Genomic DNA, 14,509 nt, shown 5'->3' on the forward strand with positions numbered 1-14,509 from the left:
GAAAGTCTATGGCAGCCACCGGTTCTGGCCACCAGAGTGCGAGAGGAGCACAAACCAAGAAAAAAGTCACAAACGTGACAATAAGAGCCCTTTTTATACAGCTATCATAGACTGTAACTGTGCTAATGATGTACATTCTAGCTTTGGAGGTGACACACACATAACTTTTGCTTACCCCTAATATTGTGCTTCAAGGGACAACTATTGTCTCACAGGCACCACATTGAAGGAATGACCTTGACAAGAAGACAGGGTTTCATAAACAATGTGCAATTTCCCAGCCACAGCATCTCTCCAGCTGCATGGGAGACTCAAAGAGTCTTTGGCTGGTCTGGCCGTGACGTTGGTGCTGCTGACAACATTGTTGTTCTGGTACACTGGTGTCCTTGGCAGCATTCTTTTGTCTGTATGCAAGATTGAGGCTCATTAAACAATATGCTTTGCACTGAAAGATGGAATAAGCTTATTAATGCTGGACAGTGCCATGTATTATAATCCCATATATCTTTGTGATATAGGAACACATATAGTGCTTCATAGTGCTTGTTTTGCTCCTATACTCCCATACAAACATAAAAATAGCCATACTGGATCAGACCAATGGTCCATCTAGCCCAGTATCCTGCTTCCAGCAGTGGCCAATCCAGGTAGAAACCCAGTTAGTAGCTTCCGCGTTTCGAGCCCCTCAACTCCTTCCTAAATCAGCCAGTGCCATCTTAAACTCACCCACCACTGATTTAATGTTCTCTTTAGCCACTGCAATGCCATCACATACCTTCAGCCATAAAAGCATGTCCTGTTCAATAATCACCTCTCCTCTCCGACTCCTGCCAGAGCTAATCTCCTTTGGACCCCAACAGGGCATTCTGCACATGTTGCCACCTAGAGAATGACACCGGGACAAAGATTGTCCACACCCAGTCCCCACAGGCTCTGTCCTCGTCCCCATCCCATCCCCAGAGACTCTGTCCCCATCTGCACAAGCCTTGAACACTTATGATTTTATATTTAAATCTTTTTAAAGTAAAAAAAGAAGAATATTCTGATCACAAATAGAAAACAATAATAACAATGAGCAGTTGAAATACCCCCCTCCCGCCACCCTCTACCCTTCCAACCTCAACAATATCTGACTTGTACTATCCCAAGGAACCTTAATCCACCCTGTTAAAATGTCCAGTGGGACAAAATACAACCTCTTCTGTATGCTCTAGCAGGGGAGAAATTTGCCCTATGAAGCACTGTTATGATTTTTTAATCTGTGGATGAATAGTAAGTCATCAACAGTCACAGGATTCAGTCTAGCTCTCCTTTCTTCCATAGACCTTCCCGCAATAGAAAATGTCCTCTTAGAAGACGTGCTGATAGCAGGAATGCATAACCTTTTCCGTGCAAGTTTTGCCAGTTTTGGCCAGCACTTTTGCTTGTTTTTCTAAAAAATCAAAACATCTTCATCTGTATCACTCAAACATAAATAACCGTCCAATTCATTAACAATAGCCTTCAAAGGAGGCATTGTTCCATAAAAGTCGCTCATAAAACTGCTAACATCCATTTTCATTCTTTTGGAAAGGGGCTCTTCCACAGATGTGACGCTTTCTGGGAATGTGGATTGTGGAGGATCCCGAGTTGTTGATGTTGATAGTCTTGAACCTCCCATTTCGATCTGGTTTTGGTACAACCTTCTCAAAGATTCGGTTGCCTGTGTTTTTACATCATCTGGGAAGACAACTGGATTGTCTTTCTTCAGATATTAGTGCAGAAGAGAACCAACAGTGTGTAGTGGATGAACAGGAAAATAAGTGTCAATTAAGTGTTGCAAATGCTCCTTGATGCCAGCAACAATGGACATTGCATTAACAGTAAGGTGCTTGAGCAACTGAGCATGTGATGGAAGGACAGTGCAGATGGTAGGAATCTTGTTGTCACGTCAAAGGCAGACAAGACACAAATGATGTCATTTAACAGTGTTTAATTTAAATTCAAAAGCAGCTTCTTTCTTTTTCTTTTTTTTATCATTGAATTCAGTTGCCAGTTGTCTAAGATGTGTTAAGTTTTTACATATTGATACTAACATTTTTAGTTTAAACAGTTTTTTCAGGATCATCTAAATGCACAATGCAAGACTACATCACAAATCAACTTTACAAAGCATACAACCTCATACTTAACCATCCAATGCCTCAGGTACAAAATTAGATTGTGAGCCCTCCAGGGACAGGGAAATAGCCAGTGTACCTGAATGTAACTCACCTTGAGCTACTACTGAAAAAGATGTTACAACCTGCTCTATATACTTGAATTGTGAGAAATATGCTTTATGTAGTATTCCATATTGGCATTCCTATAACTCAGCACCGAATACCATTTGTGGGATTTCTCTGATTAGCTTATGAAAATCAACCCCCTCCAGCTGATATCCCAAATCTTTACTCCAGGCTTCTTTAATAGGCCCATAATCCTATGACGGCATTAGAAACTGAGGCCTTGTGTAACCAAGAAACTGTCACCCTCTCAATGCATCTCCCCTCAAAAAGTCCCTTAATTTCTTTTCCATTCCAGTATATAATGCTTGTTGATCCAATCCTGCACAATAGTGACATAACTGCATATAGACAAAATAACCTTCCCTACCCAATGTCATCCTTTGTTGTAATTCTGCAAAAGAACAGAGTCGCCCCTCTTCGTTAAATAGATGTTCAATCAATGTAATACCCAATTCCTGCCAGCGGCTAAATACACCCCGTTCCAAGCCAGGACAAGTCCGCATTTCCCCTAATGGTAATAGATCACTAGTATTTGTATTTTGCTTCCAATATTGCATCAGTTCTTTCCAAAAGACACTCGGCGGCTGCAACAATATACTAGTACAAATTGAGGTGGACAATCTATCATATCAAGCCTGTAAGAGAAAATTCAGATGCCACACAAATAGTTCTCACTCCCATGCTATCGGCGTAAAGTGTTCTAAACCTAACAGCCAGTCTCTCAAGTGTCTCAACAAACGTGCCTGATTGTACCACTTTAAGTAAGGTATTCCCAAGCTTCTTGATGCCAGCTACCATATAAATATTCCAACTGCATCTTGGGTTCCCCCCCCCCCAACAAATTTTTTTTACAAAGCCAATCTAAAAGTTATAGATCTTTCCATAGGAGACGAAGAGGTGTAGTATTTGTAGGACATATAGCCAGCAAGGGAACATGATACTACAATTTTATGGAAAAGTAATTTTTATTCATGACCAACAAGCAAAACAAGCCTCACAACAGCAGAGTACAAAACAGTCAGAAAATAAGTATTTTCAACATTAGAAACAGATGCCTAAACCTCCTGTCTCCCACAGCACCATTGTAGCCTACCCTCTCCCCCTCCCAACCCCCAACACAAGATACATCATTGGAAGGCTGCTTTCTTATACCTCCCAATGACAAACAAACCAAACCCAACCCAATTAACATTACATATGCAAGATATTTAAAACAAAACTTCACGCTCGGGGAGCCAAAGATTGAACATAATCATTCCAGATGGATAAGAAGACTTTTCTCCTTTTGAAGGTAAAATTAGAACCTCTCAGTTCTAATTACATTAAATTATGAAGTTGAAGGCTCCATTACCAATAAGTAGGAGAAGCAGTGCCAACCCGATGTTGCCAAATACATTTTTTCCCCAAAACACATACTTTACCTACAAATAAACATTTATCTTGACCTCTCAAGTTGAACACTGCACCCTGATCAAAAATCAGAGGTGTAGGAGAGAGAAACTGACCCACAAGTTTGGTAAGATAACTAAAAATAGGTTTCCAAAACATAAAAATTGGGGGGGGGGGGGGGGGGGGGGGGGGGGGGAGAGGGAGACAACATGGCATGAAAAAGGTGACATGCACAGCCTAGCACTTCAATCTGTCCAAAATTCTGCCGCACGTCTTATCTGCCGCGTGAACCGATACTCTCATATCACCCCTCTCCTCAAGTCGCTTCACTGGCTCCCGATCTGCTACTGTATACAGTTCAAGCTTCTCCTATTGACCTTCAAGTGCACTCAATCTGCAGCCCCCCATTACCTCTCTACCCTCCTCTCCCCGTATGTTCCCACCCGTAACCTCCGCTCTCAGAACAAATCACTCCTATCTGTACCCTTCTCCACCACCGCTAACTCCAGACTCCGCCCCTTCTGCCTCACATCACCTTATGCCTGGAACAGACTTCCCGAGCCCATACGTTATGCGCCCTCCCTGACCATTTTCAAGTCCTTACTCAAAGCCCATCTCTTCTCCCTTGCTTTTGGCGCCTAACCACCTTCCCCATTCATGATACCTACACTTACTACATAGTTTGTTACCTTTAGATTGTAAGCTCTCTTGAGCAGGGACTGTCCTTCCCCATGTTTAAACTTGTACAGCGCTGCGTAACCCTGGCAGCGCTATAGAAATGCTAAGGAGGAGTAGTAGTAGTAGTAGCACTTAGAACAGACATATGCAGAAAAAATCCCCATATGGCACGCTTGTCTTTGGGTAACAGATCCTCTTTATGGAACCCTAAATTGACATTCCCTCAAATCTGTGCATAAACAAAGGATGGAATATTCACTATAGATCGCCGAAGGTCTACAGTGAGACCCATCCCCAAGTCATCTGCCGATCCATGAAGTATGACTTGATAGTCCAAGGGCTCAGATCTCTGCAGCAATTTATTATGAAGCTCAGAAAATTGAAACTCTGTCATCAGTGGAGAATCAAGCCAAGATATGTGCCCACAATACGAGGCTAGTCCCTCCCAAAGAAGGGAGTTAACATAGTGGTGCAATTGATAATATGCAGACAGATCAGTGGGTCTAACAAAAGAGGTCTTATTCAACTCTGCAAAAAAGCCAATAGAGTGCCCTCCACTGCTAGAACATGTTCTAAATTAAGAATTCCTCCCCCCCCCCCCCCTCCCCAATTCACAAAAATCTCTGAATCCCTACCTGGGGGGAAAATCAAGATTGCCTTGCAGCGCAATGGAAGCTGATCAGAAGGATCCTGGTTCCACAAATGTGCAACAGTCCTCCAAACCACCTTCAAAGGTCCCACAATAACTCTCGATTTGAGTATGGGAGGATTATTTTTATAGAGGCATGCAGTAGGGATAATGGACACCAGGGGGCCAGAAACTCCCATTCATGTGATAGCAGAGTATAATCTGAAGATCTACTGACCTAGTCTCTTAAATGTCACAATAGGCATACTTTATTATACAGTCCTATATCTGAGAGTCCCAAACCACCCCAAGACCGTAAAGAAATTGAAGCTGCAGCTTGGGTTTTCTCCCCTGCCATAGAAAACGCAAGAGAAGTCTAGATAACATCTTGAGGTCTTTTTAAAGCAAGTATAATGGCAATAGTTGTAGAACATATAGCCATTTGGGGAATACAGAAATTTTATAAAGACAGATCTTCCCTCTCAGGGATAAAGGTGAAGTCTGCCATTGCTCCAGTAGCATTTTGTTAGAGGAGAGCAATTTTTGCACATTCAGATGATACAGCTAAGAAAACTCACCAGGAACATAAACTCCCAAATACTTAAAGAACCCCTCAGCCCATCATAAAGACTGATCCATGCTAAGCCTTCCAATTTGTCAAAATTAAAATGGAATCCCGAGTAATCCCTGTACTCCTGAAAACATTCCAGCAAGGTCCCTAAAGATGCCTGGGGTTATGTAAGACAGACAAGCAAATCATCTGCAAACGCCACAATGATAAATTCCGAGCACTGCACCAACACTCCTTTGATATCTGGATTAGAGGTAATGTCCATTATCAGAAGATCCAACGTCAAAACAAATAATAGAGGCGATAAAGGACACCCCTGCCTAGTTCCCCATGAGATCTATAAAAAAATCAGATAGAAGCTCATTAACACTCAATACCACCTCTAGGTCCGCATAAAGAGTACGCACAGCATCCTGGAAAAAAACATGGATACCACATGTATCCAATGTAGCAAATAAAAAATCCCAGTGAACCCGGTCGAATGCTTTTTCAATGTCAAAGCTGATAAGTAAGGATGGTAGTTTCCGGTGAGTCACCACCTCCAGGGAAGTCAAGATGTGTTGAACATTTTGAACAGAGTACCTACCCTTAAGAAAGCCAACTTGCAGAGACGCAATTAAACTGGGAAGCACCCTTGAAAACCTGTTAGCTAGAATGTTAGCGAGCAGTTTTGCCTCAAAATTAATCAATGAGATAGGACAACAAGATTCTACCATAGCTTGCTCTCTACCTGGTTTAGGAAAAGTTAAGATCTGAGCGGTGGCCGTCTCTGATGAATTATCTAATTGAAAACTGCCATCAACGGAGTTAAAAGTTCATCCCGCAATAATTTGTAAAATTCTGCCCTAAACCCATCAAGTCCCGGGGCTTTGCATAACTCACTCTGATTAATTGCTAAAGTGACCTCGTCTTCTGAAACTTGGCCATTGAGAAGATCTTGATCCGAGGGCGAAATCACTGGCAAATCAAAAGCCCCCAAATACATGTCACCCGTCAGTCCTAATTCAGGAAGTGGGGCATACAGATCTTTATAGTAAGCCCGAAACCGCTCCTAGATGTTCCCACCATCATGAGTAACAGCCCCCAAGTCAGTTTGAATGGACGTCTCCCTATGAACACCACCTATATGTTTGAACAACTGAGCCATCATTCTACCTATCTTATTATTGAATTTGTAAAATTAAATTTATAATATTGTAGGGATTTCTAGACTCTCTGGTGAAGAAGCTCCTTAAGGTCCGATTAACATGTTAGTTAACTAAGCCTTAGCGACTCCTGAGGGGTTGAGGCCAAATTATTTACAAAGGGAGTGAACTCGAAATTCCAGTTGGAGAATAGCTTTATCTTTCATTTTTTTTCTTATAACAATAATAAGCAATAATCTCCCCCCATGATACAACCTTAGCTGTTTCTGTTTCCCAAAACAAGATAGGAGTTTCAACATGGGCAGCATTAAAAGAGAAATAGTCCACCCATTTCTGTTTCAGGAAAAGATGGAATTGAGGGTCTGTATATAATTCAGGGGGAAACCTCTACTGCAGTGACCAGATATTAGTATTTTGTAGATGCTGTTTCATCTAGTTGGAACAGCCTGTTTAAGGCTGGTCTTAAGCTTTTGGAGAATGACACAGGGACAAAGGTTGTCCTGTCCCTGCGGGCTCTGTCTCCGCCCCATCCCCACGGGTTCTATCTCCGCCCTGTCACCATCCTCATAGTTAATCGCATATCCTCATCCCCATGTCATTTTCTACCGCCACCAAATTGACTCATGGGCTGCTGGGCTCATTTTCCCCTCCAGTCTGTCTGTCCCCCATATTGAAAATTTGCCATCTTCCAATCTCATCAACATCTGCTCGCTTTCTGGGCTATCAGTAACAACGCACACACCGCTTTGCACACACTTCTGCCAATCACAGGTAGATTTACTGTCAGCTCTGTCGGAGCTGACTCACAATGTGGCTATTTTCACTGGCTGACATCACTTCCTCCTGAAGCATGCCTTTTCACAGACTTGCAAACCCTCACACTCTTCTACAACAGCCTTCCTATTGGCTGGATCCTACCACAGTCTCTCTGTGCTGAAAGGGGGCAGCCTTGGAGAGCTATAGAGGGCTAAACTCTGAAAAGTATCTAGACACTTCAGCCATCCTTCTGGCTTCACAGTCAATTTACAAGTTTGTAAAATGCTGAAAAAATCCAAACAGTTGGCAATCCTCACCTCCTGAGCCCATCTGCCAGAGCGCCCCCTAAACTTTGGAGCCCCTGGCTTTTGCCTAGTTTGTCTATGCCTTAATCTAGCCCTGGATGAGATGATGGTACATCAACGTTTGGCAGTTTTTGTCTTTTCCCATGTGTTTGAAATGGAGGTCTGAATGAATTCAGGCAGTGACTGGTTCTTTCTCGTCCCCTTGTTCTTGCTTACAGTAGATCCTGGTACAAGGAGACCTCCATCGCCCGTTCAGAACAGCCCATCCAAATCCAACAAACTCCGTCAATTCTTTCCCATGGTAAGCAGGGCTGGACCAACCACTAAGTGGACTAGGTATCCACCTGTGGTGGCAGAATTCATGGGGCAATGGTGTGGCTCAAGTGGTGAAAGAACAGCCTGGGCACTTCAAAACTGTGAGCTGGTAACATGAGTCCCTCAAACACATGCTGGCATTCAAAGACCTGCCAGTGCACCCCCTCCAACAGGAAGTTTGCATCAGAGTGGATGGGACATAGCAGACATTTGAGCATTCCACCTCATAGATTTTAAGAATTTCAGAGCCGTAGCACAGCAGAAAGAGAGGCAAGTTTGGCAAAGGTAGGTGAAGGGAAGATGGGAAACAGGGAAGAGAAAGAGAGATGCTGGCTACCTGGAGGGGGAATAGGGAAGGGAAAGATAGATGCTGGCCACTTGGGGGGGGGGATAAGGAAAGGAAGGGGAGATCCTGGCCATCTGGAAGGGGGATAGGGAAGGGGAGATGCTGCACACCTGGGAGGAGACTAGGGAAGGGGAGGTACTGGATACCTGAGGGAAAGACATGCTGGACACAGGAGGAGTGGTGGGAGAAGGAAAAGGAAGATGCTAAACATGGGGAGGGGGGCCTTGAGCCATCCCTGGGGAGGGAGTGCTCGGCTGAAGGCTCACCTAGGGTGTCAGATACCCTTGGCCTGCCCTGATGGTAAGCCTGTTGGAGGATAGGTTTGGACTTGGGGTGGGTGGGTTGGAGCTGATGTGACTTGCTGTACTTATTGTGATACCTTGTTCAAATTCAAAACAAAGCTCCATGAGCCAGTCTAGAAGGAGCTGTACCTGTTCGTTAGATACCTTTGAAAAATGTTTAACCCACAGACCTTGTTTTTCTCTCATCTTTGATCTAGGTACTCATGTCTGCAGGAAAGAAAGGTAAGATAACCAAAGCACTGGGGTTAAGGAACATGAATCAAAGCACATAATAGGCAGAAGAGTTGAAAGACAGGTGATGTAGGGCAGATAATGATAATGTGCAATTTGTACCAGGAAATGCACACAAAAAGTAATTTCTGTTGGCTTTGCAGCTGCTGGAATCTCAGGAAGCCCTTCTGTGGAAGAGTATGAGGATGTGCCAGACCCTACAAGATGCAGCAAGTCATCGCTGTCCCCTGGTAACGGATTAGGTAAGACCACCAGAGCTATTTACTGCTGCTGTCAATCACCTGATCAGCTTCTGCAACAGGACCATCACAAAGCAGACCATTAAACATCTTTTCATAGCAAGGACTGTGCTGAAGGACTCTGCATCCCTATAACACATCCTATCCTAATACAGCAGAAACTGTGCAGAAGGACTGACAGCCCAATGATCACAGGCAGGGCCGGTCTTAGGCAGGGGTGACAGGGGCGGTTGCACAGGGCCTCGTGCTTCCATGGGGCCTCTCGGTGCTCTCTCCCACTCCCTGCTATTGCCACGATCTAACTCTTTCCTCTCCTCCCCCGAGCTGTAGGGTGCCCTCCCGTCACATACCTGAAGCCACCCTGCTGGTCTACTGGAGTCTTCGGGGCAAGAAAGATCCCCAGTGTTTCCTGCCCGCTGCCGGCGCTGACCCTCTTGCTGCTGCATCACTCTTTAAAAATGGCTGTCGAGATTTCCAATGGTGGCCTCTGCTCCCCCACCCACCCTTCGTCAGAGGCAGGCAGCCTAGGCTGGCTCCTGAGGGTCCATTGGACCCCCGTCATCACTTAGCCTTGGTGGTCTAGTGGACCCCAAGCCCCCCCCCCCCAGACAGCGGCATGGGGGCTGGAAGTCCGGTGAACCTCCGGTCTCCCAAACCCTCCCCCCCCCCAACACGAGAGCCCAGGGGGCTGGAGAAGAAGAACTGAGTGTTCCTTTTATTCCTTTAACATATCCTGCAATGAGGCAGTAGAGACTGTGTAGAGAGACTGAGTGTCCCTGTAACACATTCTGCAATGATACAACACAGACTGAGTGTCCCTACATAAATACATAAGTATTGCCATACTGGGCCACATAGGAGCCAACTTTTCAAAATGATTGGGGGTGCTGAATTTTTTTTTTTTTTTTTACAGGCAGTGCGTTCTGTCCCCCCCCCCCCCCCCCCCCCCCCACCTTAAAATCCTGTCTGCTGTAGTCTTCACCTGGGCAGTGGCAGCGCCACTCATAGCCTGCCTGCAACCTGCACCAGGACTTTTTCCCTGAACAGTCCCACCCCTCAGTCCCCCTGTACTGTGCAAATATAAAGAGATGCAAATTTCAAAAACTGACATATTTCAATCACTATACTATAGGTTAACAAATACAAATAAAACAAAAAATGGAAATATGATAATATCATTTTTATTGGACTAAATACATTTTTCAATTAGCTTTCAAAGGCCAAAACCTCTTTCCTCAGGTCAGGACAGTGTACAGCTGTTATGGTATTCTGTTCTGACACGAGAAATGAGGGTTTGGTCTCCAAACATTAGTCAAAAATGTATTAAAATTAGTCCAATAAATATATCACCTTACTTCCATTTTCTGTATTTATTAACACAGCTACCACACTACTTTATCCTAAACTAAAAATAAAATTCATTTTTTCCTACCTTTGTGGTCTGGCTGTTTACTGTTTCTGATTGTGTTGGTCCCAGTCTCTTGTTTCTTCTTTCCTTGATCTTAACTCTCCCCCCTTTCCATCCAGCGTCTACCCCCTCTCTCTCCCCTTTCCTTCCAGCATCTACCCCCTCTCTTCCCCCTTTCCATCCAGCATCTATTTTATCCATCCATATTCTCCTCTTTTCCCTTTCCCTCATCTCTGTCAGTATGCATCTCCTTCCTCTTTCTTCACTCCCCTCCATCCATATGTATCTCCTTCCTCTCTCTCTTCCCTCTCCTCCATCCATGTCCACCATTTTCCACCCCGCCATCCATGTTCATCTCACTTCCTCTCTTCCCTCCCCTCCATTCATGTCCAGCATTTCTCCTCTCTCCCCTCCATCCATGTGCATCACACTTCCTCTCTTCCCTCCCCTCCATCCATATCTAGCATTTCTCCCCTCCATCTGTGTGCATCTCACTTCCTCTCTTCCCTCCCCTCCATCCATATCTAGCATTTCTCCCCTCCATCCATGTGCATCTCACTTCCTCTCTTCCCTCCCCTCCATCCATATCTAGCATTTCTCCTGCCCTCCCCTGCATCCATGTCCAGCAACTCTCCTCTCTCCCCTGCCCTCCCCTCCACACATATCCAGCAACTCTCCTCTCTCCCCTGCCCTCACCCATCCATATCCAGCAACGCTCCTCTCTCCCCTGCCCTCCCCCTTCCATGTCCAGCAACTCTCCTCTCTCCCCTGCCCTCCCCTGCCCTCCCCTGCATCCATGTCCAGAAACTCTCCTCTCTCCCCTGCCCTCCCCTGCATCCATGTCCAGAAACTCTCCTCTCTCCCCTGCCCTCCCCTGCATCCATGTCCAGAAACTCTCCTCTCTCCCCTGCCCTCCCCATACATATCCAGCAACTCTCCTCTCTCCCCTGCCCTCCCCCCCATCCATGTCCAGCAACTCTCCTCTCTCCCCTGCCCTTCCATGCATCCATGTCCAGCAACTCTCCTCTCTCCCCTGCATCCATTTCCAGCAACTGTCCTCTCTCCCCTGCCCTCCCCTCCATCCATGTCCAGCAACTGTCCTCTCTCTCCTGCCCTCCCTTCATCCATGTCCAGCAACTGTCCTCTCTCCCCTGCCCTCCCCTTCATCCATGTCCAGCAACTGTCCTCTCTCCCCTGCCCTCCCCCTTCATCCATGTCCAGCAACTCTCCTCTCTCCCCTGCCCTCCCCTCCATCCATGTCCAGCAACTCTTCTCTCTCCCCCGCCCTCTTCCCCCATCCATATCCAGCAATTCTCCTCTGTCCCCTGCCCTCCATGTCTAGCGATTTCTCCTCTCTCCCCTCCCTCCCATCCATGTCCAGCGATACTCCTCTGTCCTCCCCTCCATGTCCAGCGATTTCTCCTCCTCTGCCCTCCCCTCCATATCCAGTGATGTTCCTCTGCCCTCCCCTCCATGTCCAGTGATGCCCGAAACCCCACCCGCCCCCCGAGTTCCAGTTCCAACCCCCCCCCCCGCCCGACCTGCCCGACCTCTTCTCCCTCAACAGCCCTCCTTGCCTTCCTGCTGCCCAGCCAGCGCTTAAAACTCATTTTATCTGACTGAAGTTGTGACTGCAAATGAAGCAGAGTAGAGCAGGCTCGCCTTCAGCCTTCCCCTTTCTCAGCGTCCTGCCCTCATTTCCTGTTTCTGCAAGGGCGGGACATTGAGAGAGAAGGGGAAGGCTGAGGTGAGCCTGCTCTACCCTGCTTCTTTTGCAGTCACGACTTCAGTCAGGTAAAATGAGTTTTAAGCGCTGGCTGGGCAGCAGGAAGGCAAGGAGGGCTGTTGAGGGAGAAGAGGGCGGGTAGGTCGGGCTGGGGATGTTGGAACCCGAACTTCGGATGACTGACGGCCAGGAAAATATTGGGGGTGCTCGAGCACCCACAGCACCCACAGAGTCGGCGCCTATGCTGGGCCAGACTGAAGGTCATCAAGCCCAGCAATCCAGGTCACAAGTACCTGGCAAGATCTCAGAAAAGTACAATTCATTTTATGCTGCTTATCCTAGAAATAAGCAGTGGATTTTCCCCATCCATTTTAATAATGGTCTATGGACTTTTCCTTTAGGAAGCCAGCCAAACCTTTTTTAAACCCCGCTAAGCTAACTGCTTTTACTACATTGTCTGGCAACGAATGTAACACATCCTGCACTAATATAGCAGAGGCTGTGAAGAAGGACTGAGTGTTCCTGTAACACATCCTGCCCTAATATAACAGAGACTGTGAAGAAGGACTCAGTGTCCATGTAACGCATCCAATCCTAATATAGTAGAGACTGTTTAGAGGGACTGTGTGTTCCTGTAATGAGACAGCAGAGACTGTGCAGAGGGACTGAGTGTCCCTATAACACATAATGCCCTAATATAGAGCAGAGACTGTACAGACGGACTAAGTGTGCCTGTAACACAACCTGAAATGAGACTGCAGAGACTATGCAGAAGGACTGAGTGTTCCTGTAATACATCCTATCCTAATATAGTAGAGACTGTTTAGAGGGACTGAGTGTCCCTGTAACACATCTTACAATGAGACAACAGGAAACCTGCAGAAGGACTGAGTGTCTCTGTAACGCATCCTGCCGTGAGACAGCAGGGACTGTGCAGAAGGACCAAGTGTTCCTGTAACACATCTTGCCATGATACAACAGGAAAAATTATGTTGCACAGAAGAGACCTCAGTCACCGAAATACTTATTTCACTCTTTTTTTTTTCTTTACTTTTCTGTCTCACTAGGCTTCAACTATCGAATAGGAAGGCCAAAGGGCCCTCGGGATCCACCTGCTGAATGGAGCCGCTGAGACAAGACGTCCAGCTTTTGGCAAGAATTTTAAGTTGGGAATGTGAAACTGCTGCCTTCTTCTATTGCACCACAAGAGGGTTTGAAAAGCCCCTAATTAAAGACTGGATCAAGCTATAGGATCCTGCAGTGCCTCCTGCAGCCACCACACCTTTGTCCTACCTCTCCCTTCTGTCTTCCTGGGGTAGGAGAGAGGAAATATGCCCCAGTTCTGTGTGGCCCAAGGCTGCAAAAAAGTGTGAAAAGCTTCTGAAATGTAAAAGTTCTTTCTCCCAGTGGCAGATATCAACTGTGTATGACTGGAAAGACATTGGCTTCTAGGCTTTCTGTGGTGTAAAAGAGCATCTTGCAATATATAACAGAGATGCCAAGGGTGACTCATCCCAAAGCTGGATGCTATGCTGGAGATTTAAGGCCAATGAGTGAGATTTCTCTCATGGGTCCCAGCCATGTTTTAAACCAGTTCTAGTACATGTACGTTTTAAAAACTGACATATTCTAATCAATAAATAGAAAATAAGATTACTTTTCCTGCCTTTGATCTTCTGTCTTCTCTTGAGTCTCTTGCTAGGGTATTCCTGTCCATTTGGCATTTCTTCTCTTTCTATGTCCATCATTTATCTTCCCTCTGCATCCCTATCCACCATGTCCAGTATCTCTGTTTCCCTGCCTTTATCCTTCTGCTCTGTTGTGTATCTTGTTTCTCTGTGTCCTTATTCTTGCCTTGTTCATCATCATCCCTCTGTGTCCATATCCTTCTCCTCCCTCCCCATGTCCAGCTTCTCTCATTCTTTTCTTCCTCCATCCCACCCACCCCCACCTCTGGGGCCAGGATCTCGCCACTTCTCTTTCTCCCCTGCCCAGAAGCCAGCATCTCTTCCTTCCCTCTTGTCCTCCATCCCCAGGGCCAGCATCTTTCTTCCTTTCCTCCTGTTTCCCCCAACCCCCACAGAACAGCATCTTTCCTTTCTGTCCCCACCCCCAGGGGCCAGCATTTCTCTTCCTTTCCTCCTTTCCCTCAGCCCCCACCCCTGGGGTCCATCATCTTTTTATTTCCCTTCCTGCTCCCTCC

At 46.1% G+C, this 14,509-nt stretch overlaps 1 protein-coding gene across 2 annotated transcripts in view; it reads left to right on the top strand.

The window, feature by feature from the left end:
- PTPN18 (protein tyrosine phosphatase non-receptor type 18) overlaps window positions 1–13,962 on the top strand; it is a 133,531-nt gene extending 119,569 nt beyond the window's left edge. The window contains exons 15-18 of one of the 2 annotated variants that reach the window (XM_030193974.1): window positions 7,958–8,040; window positions 8,900–8,924; window positions 9,077–9,175; window positions 13,374–13,962. In XM_030193974.1, the coding sequence (XP_030049834.1) occupies window positions 7,958–8,040; window positions 8,900–8,924; window positions 9,077–9,175; window positions 13,374–13,438 (272 nt within the window). In that variant the 3' untranslated portion in view covers window positions 13,439–13,962. The remainder of the gene's footprint in view (window positions 1–7,957; window positions 8,041–8,899; window positions 8,925–9,076; window positions 9,176–13,373) is intronic. The other variant, XM_030193975.1, reaches the window with a different exon arrangement.
- The last annotated feature ends 547 nt before the right edge of the window (window positions 13,963–14,509 follow it).

This window comes from Microcaecilia unicolor, chromosome 2 (genome assembly GCF_901765095.1).
Source record: "Microcaecilia unicolor chromosome 2, aMicUni1.1, whole genome shotgun sequence".
Lineage (NCBI taxonomy): Eukaryota > Metazoa > Chordata > Amphibia > Gymnophiona > Siphonopidae > Microcaecilia > Microcaecilia unicolor.